This window comes from Ovis aries, chromosome 9 (genome assembly GCF_016772045.2).
Source record: "Ovis aries strain OAR_USU_Benz2616 breed Rambouillet chromosome 9, ARS-UI_Ramb_v3.0, whole genome shotgun sequence".
In the NCBI taxonomy this organism is placed as follows: domain Eukaryota; kingdom Metazoa; phylum Chordata; class Mammalia; order Artiodactyla; family Bovidae; genus Ovis; species Ovis aries.
In genome coordinates, this window is record NC_056062.1 from 94,784,789 (window position 1) to 94,802,617 (window position 17,829).

General features: G+C 47.9%; 1 protein-coding gene across 2 annotated transcripts in view; it reads right to left on the bottom strand.

Moving 5' to 3' along the window:
* Positions 1 to 3,315: 3,315 nt before the first annotated feature.
* The window catches only part of SNTB1 (syntrophin beta 1), a 245,040-nt gene continuing 230,526 nt past the window's right edge, over positions 3,316 to 17,829 (bottom strand). The window contains exons 5-7 of one of the 2 annotated variants that reach the window (XM_027973276.2): positions 15,657 to 15,853; positions 9,578 to 9,765; positions 3,316 to 6,635 (exon numbers count right to left, since the gene is read on the bottom strand). In XM_027973276.2, coding sequence (XP_027829077.2) covers positions 6,543 to 6,635; positions 9,578 to 9,765; positions 15,657 to 15,853 — 478 coding nt within the window. In that variant the 3' untranslated portion in view covers positions 3,316 to 6,542. Of the gene's footprint in view, positions 6,636 to 9,577; positions 9,766 to 10,477; positions 10,841 to 15,656; positions 15,854 to 17,829 lie in introns of those variants that run through there. The other variant, XM_042254553.1, reaches the window with a different exon arrangement.

Genomic DNA, 17,829 nt, shown 5'->3' on the forward strand with positions numbered 1-17,829 from the left:
TTCTTGTGTGTTACAACAGCGTGATTTATTGGACAACCCTTGTCTTAGAAAATATTGGCAAAAAACTCATATACTTAGTCATGTTCCCTTACCCCTGGCCTGGAGCCACCACTGTTGGAGCTATTTATATTTATTTGGGATGAAAAAAAGAGCAAAAATTGTGAAAATAAGACATAGTGAAAATGACTTAAGTACCTACTCCCAGAAAAAAAAATTTTCCCATGACAGTAAATTTGGAAAATGTGGAAAATACTAAGGAGAATGGAAAAAATTCCAATACTGTTCTGTCTACAGGTATTTAATATTTTTAAACATCATATTTGTTTTCAAAATTGCAGTCATGTGCATGTGTATGTGTATTTGCATGTGCGGTATGCATGCATATTAACTTATAGCCTGCTTTTCACTTAATGTGGTGTGACAATATGATTAAAATGATTTCTATATCATGTCAGTAATAGCTGCATGATTCAAATGGATCAGTTTATTTAACCAGTCCTGCATCGTTGGACATAAGAGTTCAGTATTTCCTTATTGTAAATGAAACTTAAATGAATATTTCTGGTACATCACTGATTATTCCTTAGTATAGCTTTTTCAGAGTGGAATCTGTGGGTGTCTGAGTGTACTGCTTTAACTTAACTTCAGTGCTGTGCTCACACTTAATCACTTTTGTGAATGTCCCATAAAAATACTGGAAATGGCAACCCACTCCAGTGTTCTTGCCTGGAGAATCCCAGGGACAGAGGAGCCTGGCGGGCTGCAGTCTACGGGGTCGCAAGAGTCGGACACGAGTTGGCGACCAGACCACCACCACCACCATAAAAATGCTTCAGAGTAAAAAGTGACTTAAGATGCTTGAGATAAATGTGAAAGCAGGTAACAGGAGCGGTCTAAGAGGCCCAGAGACCTCAGGTCCATTTCTGGCACAGACTGAACTCACGGGAGAACCTGCAGGCCGGGCCGAAGTCCAGTAGCGCGAGCCGTGTGCCAGTGTCCAGGACAGGACCCTGCCGGCTGGGCCGGCCTGTCTGTAGGACACCTGTGCATGGGACCTCAAAAGGCAGACCCGAGGGAGAATAGAGCAGAGCGCAGGCCTCGGCTGTTCTGACGCTAATTCCCGTGCTGGGGATAATGCCGAAAACTCCCACTCCCTGTGAGTGGAAAAAGGGAGCCAGGATTGGACTAGCTCAGCCTGTTCCACAGTGACGGGACGCTGGGAAAACTGTTGCGCACATCACCTGGAAAAGAGAAGCTGGCTTCCTTGTGGCTCAGACGGTAAAGAATCTGCTTGCAGTGCAGGAGACCCGGGTTCAGTTCCTGGGTGGGCAAGATTCCCTAGAGGAGGGTGTGGCGACCCACTCCAGCGTTCCTGCCTGGAGAATCCATGGACAGAGGAGCCTGGCGGGCTACAGCCCACGGGGTCGCAAAGAGTCAGACATGGCTGAGTGACTAAGCACACACACACAACCTGGAAAAGAGAGGTTGTGCCAAGTGAAGTCAGGGACCTAATTAAGGTTAGTTCCAACAGAATGTTAGAAGCGTCAGTGAGCCGTTTGTTTGCTCGTTTGGCTGAAAACAGTAAAGGCGCAGGACAAGATACATCAACTACCGGAGGGAATGTTCAGCTTCCTAGCAGGACTTTGCAGAGATACAGAAGACTTGGAACATTCTGGATTGGAAAATAAAATGTTTTCCCACTTCATCTCCAGTGGCAAAAGGTTGTCCAAGTAAGTAACAGCCTCAAGATCAAACCAAAGGTGCAGTGATAAGCGCTTCATTAAAATCTTAGAAATACTTAAACCGTTTCAGCAAGACAAAAGGACTTCTATGAATCTTAGGGTGTTGCCCCACAGCACTCTGACGGCCGAAGAGGCCCTGTCTGGTGGGAGTGGTTTTCATCTGACAGACTGGACTGTGACTTTGGGTACACAGAAAGCCCACAAGTCTTACTTTATTGGCTTCACATATTATGAAATTCGCCGCTTCTGTTACATAATCTAGTAGGTTTCAGTATATCCGCAAAGTTGTGTCATCGTTATCACCGTCTGATTCCCTCACATTTCCGTCACCGCAGTAGAAATCCCGTGTCTACGAGCAGTCATTTCTGTCATCCCAGGCAGCGCCCGTCTCCTCTCTGTTCTCTGGATTTGCCTGTGCTGGACGTTGGACGGCCAGGGACTAGTACAGTGTGTGGTCTTCTGTATCCGGCTTCTGCTTGTTTAGGCTCAGACTCTGGACTGCAGCCCACCAGGCTCCTCTGTCCATGGCGTTTTCCAGGCAAGGACACTCGAGTGGGTTGCCATTCCCTCCTCCAGGGGGTCTTCCTGACCCAGGGATGGAACCCACATCTCGTCACTGGCAGGCGGATTCTCTGCAGGAGGTGCTCCGGGCTCACCGTGTTGTAGTGTGATCAGCATGTCAACTGTATGAGCCTGTCACTTTACCCGTTCATCTGTCGATGGGCGCTGGGCTGATCCCCGTCTTGGCTGTCGTGAATAATGCTACTGTGGGCATTTGTGCGCAAGTTTTGGCACAAATATTTCCCATTATCTTGGGTATACGCCTAGGGGTGGAACTGCTGGACTGTATACTAACTCTGTTTACCTTTCGAGAAAATGGCAGACTGGTTTCCACAGCAGCTATACCATTTGCCTTTTCCATCAGCAGCTCCAATTTCTCCACCTCCTTGCTAATTCTTGTCAGCATTTATCTTTTGACAGATGATAGGAAATGTGAGGTAATATCTCATAGTGGCTTTGACTTGCATTTCCCTGATAAGTAATGTTGAGTAATGTTGATAAGTAATCTTTTCATGCACTTATTGGCCAGTTGGATATTGTCTTTCGGGGAAGTGTCTACCAAATGCTTTCTTAAGGACTTTTCAGTGGGATTATTTCCCTTTTTATTGTTGAATTGTAAGAGTTCCTTATAGTTTCTGGATCCTAATCCTTTATCTATGATTTACACATATTTCCTCCGGTTTTCAAATAGTAAAAGACTTCTGAACCCCAGCCTGCTGTTTTTATTACAAGTAACTTGAACACAAACCAGGTTCTGGTACTAAAGAGAATTTGAGCATTTGGAGCTTGGTGTATAGATAAAATCCCTTGAGAATGTGGTTAAAATGGGCGTTGAAAGCCGGGCCCCAGGTGAAGACCCAAAAGGAAACTGTACACACAGAAACAGCAGGGGGCACCCCGCCGCCCACCGTGGCACCTTTCCAGGCCAGTCTTGGAGGAAGAGGCGCGCAAGGCGTGTATGCGCCCGTGTCCCTCTGTGGCTATTAAGGAAAGCACCGGCCAGCCTGCCACCTGCAGAGGTGAGTATTTATTTAATTCGTATGTAAAGTTTACAGGGTAGCCACAGTGCTATAAACATAGGCACATTTTATAAACTCATGGCACATTCACAAAGTACGTCCTCACCCCAGTCCACTCAAGATAGAATAATATCTGTAAAACGGGCCAGAAAGGCCCCACTCATTAATTGTAGAGGACCCCTGCCCATTAAGACTGTTCCTTCTGACTCCAGCCAAGCAGGGTCAGCGAGCTTTTGGATAAAGCAACGTGCGTTTTTTCAGCATTTCAGTGCATCAGTTGATAGTTAAATGCCTCTGGCTGAATGGTTTCTAAAATAGATTTATAGTTTCGTTTCTCCTACTTAGTCAAGGCAGAAAAAGAAACGATGTCTGTATTCCTGTTGGTTTTCTTTAAATTCCCATGGGATGGTTTAGAGATACGTCACCACACCAAAGGGCTCACCTAATTACTCTAACAACTGGGCAGCTTCCCTCAAAGTCTAGTTTAAGACATCATTCGTTGGAGTTGGTTTGCACCTAAGAGAACAGACATTGTGAATTTAATAATTCATCAATTCAAATACGAGACAGTTGATCACAGAGGGAACTGGACAAAAACAAATCCCCCAAAATGACTCAGTTGATTTGCTCTCCGCACCCAGGTATGATCCAGATGTGAGTTTGTGTTATTCACGTCATTCATAACGCACATCGAGACGATTAAAATCTACAGTGTGGAGTAAGAACTTGTTGAATTCAGATTGAAGGAGAAAAAAATGAATATTTGAATTAATTCATCATAGCCACTCTGATGTGATACAATTTAATTTTGAGGAAGAAAAATGATTTATATACACAGTTCTTGGTAAAATTTTCTATTTCTTGCCAATATTTTAATTCAGAAAATGCATTGATTTTATTCAAATATATTTTTCTAAAATATAAATATTTAAACTTTCATAAATGCAGAGAATGTAGTTTCTTTTGCACCCCACCCAGATATTAATCAGTCTAAAACTCAAGTGATGAAGAAATAGTATTTGTAATTATGATCATTTTAATGTGTCTATAAATATATAATAGGATCTTTGCAACTTAATCATGAGTAACTCACTGCATGTAGTATGGAGCACCTTAGATCACATATCATTGAACTATTGGCACTGATTTCTGTATGTTCATGTTATTTACAATACACAAGTATAGTTCTCTTGTAAAACAACTTTCCAGTGATTTTGAAAATATACCATGAAGAGTGCATTACAATTTACATATGCATCAAAGCTTTCCTACAACATTGAGGCTGGGACTTCAGTCTTCAGCATTTTAAAATAGGAAACAAAATCAGTGTTAAAGCTGTTTCCAAAGTGACTGTTTTGCTGTGTGTGTGTGTCTGAACACTGGTTCCATAAGGTGTCTCAGGAAGTGGCTCTGTAGGTGTGTAAGGGATGCCAGGAGCTCCCTATGTGTTGGGAGCATTTCCCCTGCAGAACTGCAGTGTGCAGTGAAGTCTTTGAAGAGGGCTGGCTGCAACCATGAACTCTGACATTTTTTAATGCAGTAAGTAACAAGCAGCTTTTCATTACTAACCCTTTTATTTCCCTCTACACAAAATACCATTCAGTCAATACCCTTTGGAGCTTGAATTAATGTTACTTGTATTACCCTGGGGAAACACCTATCTAAAATAAAATGCTGATCTACAGTAAAACTCCATAAACACATGTATCTGAGTGAATGAAATCACTGTTAAATCTTCCTGCATAGCTCTCGGAAAAGACACGCATATCTAACCTGGAACATTTGTCTCTCTAAACTACAGAGGAGAGAAGTGTTGCAGATACAGAAATTCTAGAGCTAATTTTCAAGATTTGAGGCAAATGACCTTAAAATCAAATAATAGGTTGTTTTCAGTGAATGTGTTCTGAAAGATAAAAGCAAAAGTGTTGATATATTGACTGTGCTGTCTGGGACCTCCCTGGTGGCTCAGACGGTAAAGCGCCTGCCTACAGTGCTGGAGACCTGGGTTCGATCCCTGGATCGGGAAGCTCCTCTAGAGAAGGAGATGGCACCCCACTCCAGTACTCTTGTCTGGAAAATCCCATGGACGGAGGAGCCTGGTAGGCTACAGTCCACGGGGTCGCAAAGAGTCGGACACGACTGAGCGACTTCACGATGCTATCTGAAAATATTCTCGTAGAAGAATATCAGGTCATTATATTATTTCCCTGGAATTCCAAAAGAGCTACGAGTGCTATTCATGGGTTTGGTTATAACACTAGCTCTCTATGTAAAACCCAGTATTAAACAGAATCATATCAGGCTGTATTACTTGCTTGAAAATGCGCGCATATGGCACAGGCAGAAATAAGGGCCCATACACTGCTCAGCACTTCCACCGAAAACCACAAAGTGGGCATAATTAGTCACCCCCATGAATTATTATGTAGATATCTCAAATGGCAATCTTTCTTAAAAAATCCATAACTTGCTTTCTATAAATAAAGCTCTAAGTCATGGCTCTAAAATAGCAGGCCTTGGTATGAGTGCAGTCCCAGAGTTAATTCTTTCACGCAAACCACTCTTCAGCAAAGCTTTGCAATTTAAGCAGTCTACTCTGGCTCAGAATCTACTGGCTTACAGCTCAGATAAGTATCTGATGTGTTAATCCCCACTCATATGCTCATGAGAACACTGCAGAATCCTCCTACATCATTGAAAGGTAACTCATTAAGAAAAAGTAAGCCGTTTCATCCTTAAATGAAAGGTGGGTTTCCATTTGAGTCCTTTCCTTACCAGTGGAAGTCAACTCAGAAGCAGGAAACGGGGCGCAGTAAAGCGAGGGGTCCTTACTCCTGGGGTGGGGAGGGGGAGGTGGAAAGCGTCCTTTCCTCATCTGTTCAGCCCCGGCTTAGCAGGTGAGCCAGCTGCCTAGAAGCGATGGCTAAGAGCTGCGCGTGCTGTCTCAGCGTGTCCTCGATTGTCATTATCTAAGAGCTGTGCTGCGCACTTCCAATCAGCCTCACCTCTCTGCCCTTTTACTGTGCTAGAAGACCAGTTCCATTCTGACAGTCCTTGCGGGGTTTTCTGAGGGTTCCCTCCATAGTGCGGAAACTGACAAGCCGGGCCCTGCTGCGTGGGACTCGGGTCTGCAGCTGACACGCTGCATCGGGTAGTCTGATGCGACGCTGTTCTGGGGGCAGCGAAGCCTCCTTTGCTCAGAGGTAATCCGCCCCTCTGCTCAGGCCACCAACCCCAGTCTTGTAATCTTAGCTGACAGGAAGGAATGGATGATGAAAACAATCGGCTTGGGGCAGGCGTGCAGGTCCAGTTGCTGGAATTTAAAAAGGAGAGAACATGGAAAATTGTAAATGAATGCTTGACACAAAGCAGTGATTTACACACCAAACAGATCCAAGCACTTCCTGCTTTTAAGTGTTAACTGGAGCAACTGTGTTTTTAAATCCTTGCCCCCCAATGAGATTAGAAAAAAAACAACTCTTTGAACTTACTCCTTACATCTCATCTACCTTATTTCCCAAAATAAGTTCTGTGAAATTTATACATACCAACAGCGCGCATGTCAGTGCTGCCCTTCTTGGCTGTCGAGCCGCTTAGCTTTGGCGGCGCGATTATTCGTGTTGGATTAGGTGCAGCACGAGGCGGTGCTACGTGTCCCAGCAGATTTGAGTCCCGGTTCTAACACTTCAGGTGTGTACATAAGCTCGGACAAGTCATTTGAAATATTCTCAGTCCAACCTAACTTAAGGGTAGACTATTAAAATGAGATACTGCAGGTGAAAGTCCCTCGGAAGCCGGAAAGTACAGAAGCTGTATCATGAGCAGCCGCATCCTCGCAGCTCGCGGCGTGAACGCACCTAGAGCACCGTCTGCGGAGGCTCCTTCTGAAGGCTGGTTTTCCGCGCGTCCCTACAGAGCCGAACAGGCTGAGTTTTCACCGCCTGACCTAGTTCAAGAGCGCTGTGTTGCTCCTGATTCTTTCTCTTTTTAAATCTCGTTTTTGATTTTCCTTTTTATTGAAGTATAGTTGACTACCCTGTTGTTAATTCCTGCTGACAGCAAAGTGATTCAGCTATGCATGTGCATAGATTCTTTTACTGATGTTCTTTTCTAAGACGGCTTATCACAGGATGTCTGTAACTGGGGGATAACTGTTTACAGTGCTGTGTGGGTGTCTGCTGGGCCTCAGTGTGAATCAGCCGTGAGCACACCGACAGCCCCTCCCCACTGCAGCTGGCTGGGCCTGCTCCTTCCAGCGACTCTCTCCGTTCATCCCCCTTACCCCCAGCTCTATTCTGGTGCTGGAGAATAACAACGTGACCACAGTAACATCCGGCAAAGTCAAGTTGTACTTAGCATGAACCAGGCACTGACTGTGTGAATACTTTCCATACGCTATCTTAGTTAAATCTCACAGAATCCCTCTGGGATAGCTACTGTTACTATCTCTATGTCTTAAGTGCAAAACTAAGATTTGGTGAAGCTATAACTTGTAAGACCATACAGCTCACAGTAAAGAGAAAGCATGAGCTCCGATGCAGGCCTGTCTGATGCCAGGCCCTGGGCCCTCTTGCTTTTTGGTGGCACTGGGGGTCCTGCAGCCCTGCGTTTGTGCGCTCAGCTCTCCTCTAGTTTGCAGTGAGCGGGGGCTCCTCTTTTTTCAGAGCACGGGCTCTGGAGCAAGTGGGCTTAGTCACCACGGGGCATGGGGGATCTCAGTTTCCAGACCAGGGATCGAACCGGTGTCCTCTGCATTGCAGGCGGATTCTTAGCCACTGGGCCGCCAGGGAAATCCACTGCACCAGCATATTTGCTTTTACTAACACAGAACTAACCTTTCAAACTGACCTTAAAGATGACTGCCTGCAGTCCCTGTGTTTTATGGACGGGGAGACTCAGAGCCAAAGAAATGAAGGGACTTGCCCAGGACACGTGAGGAGTTAGTTCCAGACTCAGGAAGACAGCAGGGGCCTCTTGACCCTAGGGTTATTGCTGCTTCTACTTGTCTCTGCTCCCTTCCCTAGCACCTGCCTCTGGGGGTTGCTCAGCTAGATCCTGGGGACGGTGTGTCTGAAACTGATTCTCAGACTAACATAGCGACAGCAGAAAAATTAGTCCTTCCTAAGTCTTTTCAAGTCAGGCTTCAATTACAGGCAGAAAGGCCAAAATTTAGACATTCTTCCTCACTGGCAAAAAGCCTTGAATTTTCCAGCCATGGATAAAAAGCAGGAGTCTCCTGCAGCTCTTGCACTTCTGGCAGATTCTTTACCCCTGAGCCACCAGGGCAGCCCTGGGGGAGGGGAGGGTTATGCAGGCCTAGTAGCTGAGTGACAGTGACTGGATCTTATTTTTAGAGATTTATCCCTGCATTTCATATACTCCCCCCCACCCCAATCCAGGTTATCAAGAATGAGTCAACAAATATTTGTTGACTAAGCCAGTGACTAGGAAGGACCTAGACAGAGACCGGCTTTTCCAAATCAAAGTCCTTTTTTGCAGCTCTACATTCCACAGCTTAAATGAGATGCTATGTCTTCCTGAGAACACCCGTGCTAGAAAGGGGAAGAATGTGTGACCTCCGCCCTCCAGAGGAACTGGAGCACTGTATTGTCTCAATATGGTAGTCGGTAGCGATCACAGGAAATCATGAGTTTAAGCACATGGGCCATCTGCAATGATAGAAGAAGTATAAATGTCGCCCGGACTGACAATTCGCTGCCTTTGCTGGATGCCCCCTGACAGGAGCTCACAGTTCTAGGTCCTTGTCTGGTCCTCTCTCCGCGTGGGGGAGCTGACCAGCATTGCTGGGTTTCCTGGCTGACCCTTCCCCTCTGGGCTCTTTATCTTCTCCACTCCTGAGACCTCAGAGACCACGGGCAGGACTGGTATTTTACATCCGTGTATCCCTGACACCTTGCACAATGCCCAGTTTAGATCAGATGCTTTTAAACAATGAATGGTACATTTTGATGGTGGTGGGGCCTCTCTGAGAGGAATTTAATGCTGACTATATAAACAATCCTTTCCTTTGATTCAAATATTTCTGTTATATTCAAATGACACCAAAGGAAAGGACTTAAAAAATTGGATGCCATCACTATTTTTCAAGGATCCATTAAGACACGAACCTGTAAGTATTTTGTTAATAATCAAATACTAGATAAGTATAAAGCAGTATTATGTTTGCAAGCCAGTATGGGTGAGTTGCGTAAGGAAATACATGAAATCACACTGTCCAAAGCAAAGTGCACTTACAAGCTCTCCATCTTTGCCTCCAAAATCTAAATACAGCATCCTGATTCCATCATCTGAAGACATTTTCAGCTTTTCATAAGGAGCCTGCATGATGGTCTTGAAGGCACCCTCCTGTGGTTCAGTGGTAATCGAAAATCCATTCTCGTAATGTATGGTCAGTCGGCACTCCTGGTTTCTGTAGGTGCAAGCTGGGAGAGGCAGAGAGGAAGGGTGAGTGATGAGCAGTGGAGTCCGTCCCTTCTCCCCGGCTCTAACCTAGTCTCCCCACCCTCAGGCCCAGCCACAAAGCTGCTTCCTAAAGGTCAAAATTAATAATGTGCATGAAGTATTCTCCTTAGACTGATTATGACATTGTCACTTAACTTGTCCCATGAAATGAAGGGAAATAAACAGAAAGAAATTCCTTTTGCTGAGACTCACTACGTTTTATCTGGGCTCTAGCCCTAATGTAACCATGTGATATATGTCTAGGGAGACAGGTGTTCCAATGACCTTGTCTCAAGCTGGAAAAAACCTGGCACTGAAAAAACCATTTATTTGGCTGCACTGGGTCTTAGCTGTGGCACAAGGGATCGTCTCTGTAGCCGGAGGACTTCTCTCTGTTCTGGCATGTGGACTCAGTTGCCCCCAGGGATGTGGGGTCCTAGTTCCCCAACCAGGGATGGAACCCGAGTCCCCTGCGTTGGAAGGCAGGTTCTTAGCCACCGAACCACCAGAGAAGTCCCTGACATTTTCGATTTAGAGTAAGCTACCTCTGACCATTGTCTTCATCACACACACACACAATCCATAAATGAATCAATCATCAATTACTGAAGCACCTCTCACCTGATGAAAGAAGCAATCACTCCCCCAATGACGTTACCCACGTCAACAAAAACACATGTAAGAAGCCAGGAGTGAGCTGTTAAAACAACCCGCGATTTAATTTTAAAAAGTCAAAGCTCCTTTTATAAACAAAGGCGAGCTTTTTGAATTTCCTGATGATCTGATCATCGCGGGTCCTGGAGAAGCGGCTGCTGCAGATCGCGGTGCGATGGGGCAGCTTCTACGAAGGAGCCGCGCCCCCGCCGCCCACGGTGCAGTCAGCCTGGGTGGCGGTCCGCAGGTGCCCCCGATTCCAGAGAACAAAAGGAAACCCCTCCGTCAGGTGAGGCGCCAGCACTTATCTGTGGTCCGCGCTGCGTTTAGGAAAAGAGACCAGCCCTTTCCGATTACGAGCAGCAGGCCTGCCTCCGGATTCCAAGTTTCTGTTCAGAAGACCTGTGAGTGTTAAAAACCCTTCACCAAAGAGTTCTGGAGGGAATTCCCTGGCAGTCTGATGGTTAGCACTCCAGTCAGGCCCAGGGTTCGATTCTTGATTGGGGAACTAAGATCCCTCAAAAGGCACAGCCCCCAAAAGTAAAGGAGCGAGTTCTGGGGAAGGTGATCGAGGAGCAGATTGGATTTTTTTTTTTTTTTTTGCCTCACGTAACACCACATTTAGCAGCCCCTGGTAACTCAACTGGCTCTGGCCTTTATATACATCTGAAAGCTCTTTAGGGAAACCAAGACACCTTCTTTCTGAGGGAGGCGTAAAGATAAGGCAGTATTGATTACACCCTCACTAACTCAGCTTTACAAGCCGGAGTTTCACCCTGCCGCACTTGGGAAGCTAGCACGAGAAGAGAGAAGAGCAGAGCTCAGAGAGGTGCGCACGTCCCGCCCGGCGGCTCCGAGGCAGGATCCAGCCCTCCCCTCCCGGGTCCTCCCGCTCCGCCGGGCGCGATGCGGAGGGGCGGGACGGGGGCCCGGCGGAGAGCCGCTCCGGTCACAGTGGGGAGGGACGCGCAGGCTGTCTCTGCTCTCAGAGTGAGGAGGCTTTTAACCGGCTGAACGACATGCTCTTTCCTTCCAAGGGCCGCAGCCATCTTTCACCGTGTACCCGCGGGCTGGCATTTCCCGAAGACGCCTTCTCCAGCGGCCGGGAGTCCTGGGCAGAGGCCCTCGGCGACTCCCGCGTCATCCTCCGGGGGCCTGGCCCTCCCCCGCCCGCCCGGTTCACGGACGGCCCGGCCGCCGCGCGGGCGGCGCAGCGGAAGCGCTGGCTCCGCAGCTTTCTGTCTGTCTTAACGGAGGGTAACTGCTTACCTTGCATTATTTCTGCTGCGCAGTGAAGTGAATCAGTTATACATACACATGCCCCCTCCCTCTTAGGCCTTCCTCCGGCCCCCAAACCGCATCCCACCCCCCCAGGTCACTGCGGGGCACGGAGCTGAGCTCCCTGCGCGGCACAGCGGGCTCTCGGCGGCTGCGCGGTGCACGCGGCCGTGCGTGCGTCAGAGCCGCTCTCCCGGGTCGTGTCCGCGCCCCCCGCCCCGGGCTGTGTCCACACGGACTTTCCCCACGTGCGTGTCCGTCCCTGCCCTGCGCGCGGGTTCATCTATACACGGCTTCCTGCCTTGAATCTTCATTTCTGACACTGTTTAACGCTGCAGAATGTGGGCAACTGGGCTCTAAACATGGTTTTCCCTTTTCCTCTATCTTTGAACTTTGAAGCTACGCCACTGGATGGTCTAATTAACTGATCGTGATTCCTTTTCATTCAAATTGACCTAACGTGGTATTTGTGGCCTTTAGGTAATGGAATCGGTTATCTGAAGGCGCTCTTAATCTACACAGGATAAATTGAACGCATTATCAAGCTAGCTGACGCCCTGATGAAAACGCCAGCCCCCCTCCCAGCTCCCTGCAGGCGTCTTTGCATCTGAAACTGGGCTGCAGCCATTTCTATGATTCTTCTCTCCCACCACTTGGCCGTCTAGCTCACTCAGCACAATTCTTTGTCGTTTTCCTTGGGCTGGTCGATCAACAGGCTCATTGTTTTTCTGTCAAAGCAGATTTCGGCTTATAGAGAGAAGAATTTCATGAAACATGTGTACTGTAAACTAAACCAACCCCCTCTGGCCACTTTATTCTTTCCTAGAACACTCCTGATTGTTGCTAGGAGTCTGGACTGCTCTGCTATCATTCATACAACTTCGGGAAATTTCGTTTTCAGGTGACTTGAGCCTTTACCAACTCTCAGGTTCAAAACTCTCGTTTTGCTCGCCATACAGAATATGTGTCAAGAATGAAACCTTCAGTGACACATCAAGAAACATTTTCAGAAATGCTGGAAAATATCGGGAGTGCTAACCATCTTCAGGGTAACTTTTTAAAGCAACTTTATTCACTTATTTCTGGCTGTGCTGAGTCTTCGCTGCCCTGCAGGCTTTTCTCCAGTTGCTTCTCCCCCTGGCCTCGTGGGGGCTTCTCACCGCGGGGCGTCTCTTGTTGCCGAGCACAGGCTCGAGGGCACCTGGGCCTCGGCGGGTGCAGCCCAGGGCTCAGGACTGTGGCCCCTGGACTCCAGGGCGCGGCTGGGGAGCTGCAGTGGATGGGCCCAGTTGCTCCTTGGCATATGGACTCTTCCGGGACCAGGGATCGAACTCGTGTCTCCTGTACCAGCAGGTCGATTCTTCACCACTGAGCCGCCAGGGAGGCCCCAGGACAGGCTTTAAAAGGCATGATCATCGCAGAGCTGCTGCAGTAGGAATTCTACAAAACGTCTGGTTTCCTGTTTCACAGACGAGGGGACGTGGGGACCCGCTACAGGGCGATGTGTGTCCCAGCTTTATTTCCTTTTAAGTTCCTCTCACACGCTACTAAAGTAACGCTCAAAAGTCTCCAAGCCAGGCTTCAACAATACGTGAACTGTGAACTTCCAGATGTTCAAGCTGGTTTTAGAAAAGGCAGAAGAACCAGAGATCAAATTGCCAACATCCCCTGGATCATGGAAAAAGCAAGAGAGTTCCAGAAAAACATCTATTTCTGCTTTATTGACTATGCCAAAGCCTTTGACTGTGTGGATCACAATAAACTGTGAAAATTATGAAAGAGATGGGAATACCAGACCACTTGACCTGCCTCTTGAGAAATCTGTATGCAGGTCAAGAAGCAACAGTTAGAACCAGACATGGAACAACAGACTGGTTCCAAATAGGAAAAGGAGTACATCAAGGCTGTATATTGTCACCCTGCTTATTTAACTTCTACGCAGAGTACATCATGAGAAACGCTGGGCTGGAAGAAGCACAAGCTGGAATCAAGATTGCCGGGAGAAATCTCAATAACCTCAGATATGCAGATGACATCACCCTTATGGCAGAAAGTGAAAAGGAGCTAAAAAGCCTCTTGATGAAAGTGAAAGAAAAGAGTCAAATAGTTGGCTTAAAGCTCAACATTCAGAAAACGAAGATCATGGCATCTGGTCCCATCACTTCATGGGAAATAGATGGGGAAACAATGGAAACAGTGTCAGACTTTATTTTTTGGGCTCCAAAATCACTGCAGATGGTGACTGCAGCCATGAAATTAAAAGACGCTTACTCCTTGGAAGGAAAGTTATGACCAACCTAGATAGTATATTCAAAAGCAGAGACATTACTTTGCCGACTAAGGTCCGTCTAGTCAAGGCTATGGTTTTTCCTGTGGTCATGTATGGATGTAAGAGTTGGACTATTAAGAAAGCTGAGCACTGAAGAATTGATGCTTTTGAACTGTGGTGCTGGAGAAGACTCTTGTGAGTCCCTTGGATTGCAAGGAGATCCAGCCAGTCCATCCTAAAGGAGACCAGTCCTGGGTGTTCATTGGAAGGACTGATGCTGAGGCTGAAACTTCAATACTTTGGCCACCTGATGCAAAGATCATTTGAAAAGACCCTGATGCTGGTAAAGATTGAGGGCAGGAGGAGAAGGGGACGACAGAGGATGAGATGGTTGGATGGCATCACCGACTCAATGGTCATGAGTTTGGGTGAACTCTGGGAGTTGGTGATGGACAGGGAGGCCTGGCGTGCTGTGGCCCACTGGGTTGCACAGAGTCGAGCGACTGGACTGGACTGGACGTCTTGCTTATTCAGCTGTGTGTCTTTGGCTTCACTGGACCCTCTTTGCTGCGTGCAGGCCTTCTCCAGTCGTGAGAGTGGGGGCTGCTCTCCAGCTTGGGTGACGGGCGTTCCCTGCAGGGCTGCTCTTGTGGGGCGCAGGCTCCAGGGCTCGCAGGCTTCTGAAGTTGCAGCTCACGGGCCCTGGAGCATGTGGGTTCAGTAGCTGTGGCACTCCGGCTTAGCTGCTTGACAGCATGTGGGATCTTCCCAGCACAGGGTTCAAACCCGTGTCTCATTGGCAGGAGGGTTCTCACCCCTGTACCACCAGGAAAGCCCACCACGTGGCCCATCTTCTAGAATACTCTTGGGTGCGGAGGAAGCGCTGCTCACAGAGTGGGCCACGGACCGGCAGCATCAGGACCGCCTGCAACCTCACTAAATGCAAATTCTCAGGCCCCAGCCCAGAACTCTGAGCCAGAATCTCCAGGGATGAGCATCTGAGTCTTCTGGGGGTAAAACTATAAACTCTGCTGTCGTTTCAGTGTGACTGAAGTCTGGAAGCACTATACATAAGAGGTCTTGTGGGAAAATCCTAGTCCTGTAGGGCAGAGCTACACCATAGGGCTTTTGACCGTGCTGGAAATGCTCTGGACATGCACTGTCCAGCATGGCAGAAATGACAGCTGACTAGCCAAGTTACGCACTTTCTGCAGGAAGATGAAATAAGAGTTTTCATAGTCAAACCTCTAGGCTGCATTTCAGCAGAGCATTACTAAATGTACTAGTAACGTCCAGTGAAAATCACTCATGAAGGTCCCTTTAATCTCCCATAATGTGCAGTTCTCTCCCATGTCCCGAGAAGTCTGGCATCACTGTCCTTTTTTAGGCTTTTAAAAAAGTGTTTAATTAATTAGTTTTTTTAATGGCTGAGCTGGGTGTTCATTGCTACTCTTGGACTTTCTCTAGCTGTGGCGAGAGGGACTACTCTCTAGGACCCATTTTAGTAGGACGTTACGAGTGCCTCAATTCAGAAGAATTTGAAGTTTATCTCCTCTGGAATTTAAGTAAGTACCCCAGAAGGAGCCCGTAATGGAACCTGTGCTAAGGCTGCGATGCCGGGGAGGGCGCCCCTCCCCAGAAGGCTGTGGCGGCCCCAGCCCAGGCGCGCACCTGTGCTGATCTCCGCAGTGAGCTCCGCCGAGTCGTGGCACCCCTGCACTATGCTCCGCGTCCAGTGTGAGAGGTCCCTGCTGACCTCGGCCCTGAAGAGGTGCGTTTCGATCCCCTGCTGGGTGCCAGTTCGCGTTGCAAAAGACAGATCCACACCGGCCTGGGGTGATCCTTTTCCTGGACCGGAATGGACCAGCCTGTTGGGAAGAAGAGAGAAATGATCAAAACGGAAGCCACTGTATCCACCTGATACGGCACTGGAGAAACAGCTCCAGCTGGCGATTTGCGTGAATCGCTCTCACTCTTCTGGTCTGGAACCCGCAGACCCAGGGCGCCCTCGTGTCACGATGGCTTTCTGCCCCTTCTCACGCAGCTCCTCACCAGCGGTAGAGGGAACGGGAACTGGGCATCCACTGGGCTACGCAGACACTGAGGCAGGAAAGGAAGGTGCGGAAAGGACTGAGAGCAGTTTTAAATAGTGTGCAACCTCCCGCCCCCGCCCCGCCACAGCCATTGCATACATGTGACCCAGGGCAAGCACAGCCGAGAAAGGAAATCCGTTGCTTTCTGAGCTGCATTTAGCGCCCATCCCCCACCCCCACCCCACATACCACTCTCCTTGCGCTCTGGAGCATCTGGCTGCAGAGAATGCACTTCTGGATGTGCACGTCTCATGCACTCAGCCTCCAAATGCAAGCTGACAACCATGGGACCCAGCTAAAGAAGCAGCAATCTGTGTGTCTGTGTAAAGCTTGAAAAAGAGGGCTTCCTGGTGGTCCAGCGGTTAAGAATCCACCTTGCAGTGCACGGGACACCAATTCGATCCGTAGTTCAGGAAGATCCCATATGCCTCGGGGCACTGAGCCTGTGGACCACAGTCATGGAGGCCTAGAGCCTGTCCTCCATAAGAGAAGCCCCACAGCAGGAGCGTGAGCGCAGTAAGGAGAGAGCAGCTCCCACTCGCTGCAACTAGAGAGCGCCCCAGAGTAGCAGCGGAGCCCCAGCACAGCCAAACTAAAAATGAGTCATTGAATAAAAATTTTTGAAAAGCTTGAAGCAGCACAGTGATGCTGAACTTCTTCAAAGATGGAACAGAAGTGCACTTAATGGGAGATTAAAGTGATTTTCAAGAATGATTTTCACTGGACACACTGACTCTGGAACACACATCCAGCATAAAACGTGACTCCCACGGTCCATGCTTTCTAACAGGCCAGGGCAAACAAGGAAGCTTGGGTGCCGCCTTCTGAGCAGGGCTGGCCCCTCCTCTTCACTCGCCCGGTTAAGCACTCGGATCTCTTATGCTTTGCTCCTTCTCCTCCATGTCCAACCGCCTTTTGGGAGAGACTCTCGTGTCATTGATTTGCAGGAGAGCATGAGTACAATGTGGGAAATGTTCCTCGTCTCCAGGATATTGGCATCTTCAGCCTTTTCTTTCAATACAGAAAGAAACAGCTCATTGGTTGCTAGTGGAATTCCAGGTGTTATTCACTTGGTGGATGGGAGAGTTATTTACTTAGGCAAAGGGCTTGCTGCCTCTAGGTTAAAAGTTGTACAGAAGAAATCCAAAAGCTTATTTTCTCTTGCAAGTTTAGATACTATAGAGCAAAATTATCAGTGAAATGAAACCTACTGTAGCCCACTGAATTCCTAGTGACAAGCTCCTATAACTCTGAGGAGCTCTCTTTTACTTACAAAGTTGAAATTCGGTGGGAGGGGTGGTTTGCAACGCTGACTGGAAGAAAAAGGTTAATTGAAAAAGGCTTTTGGTTATACAGTTCTTTGAAGATAGAGAAACAGAGGATAACAAGTGTTGGCAAGAAAGTGGAGAGAGGGGAGTCCTTGCACACTGTCTGTGTTTATGTGAATTCGCGCAGCCACTACGGAAAAGAGCACGGAGGTCCCTCAGAATATTAAACTTAGCACTACCAAAGGGTCCAGCAATGCCACGTCTGAGAATATATCTGAAGGAAGCAAAATCAGTATCTGAAAGAAATACTGCGCCCCCAAGTTCACCCCAGCACTATTTATGATCACCAAGCCACCGGAGCGACCTGAGTGCCCGTCTGCGGACAAATCAATGAGGAAGACATGATGCCTATGTTCACAACGCAGTGTTACTCTGCCTCAAACAAAAAAGGAAGCTCTGCCATCTGCAACCTTATGGGTGAAT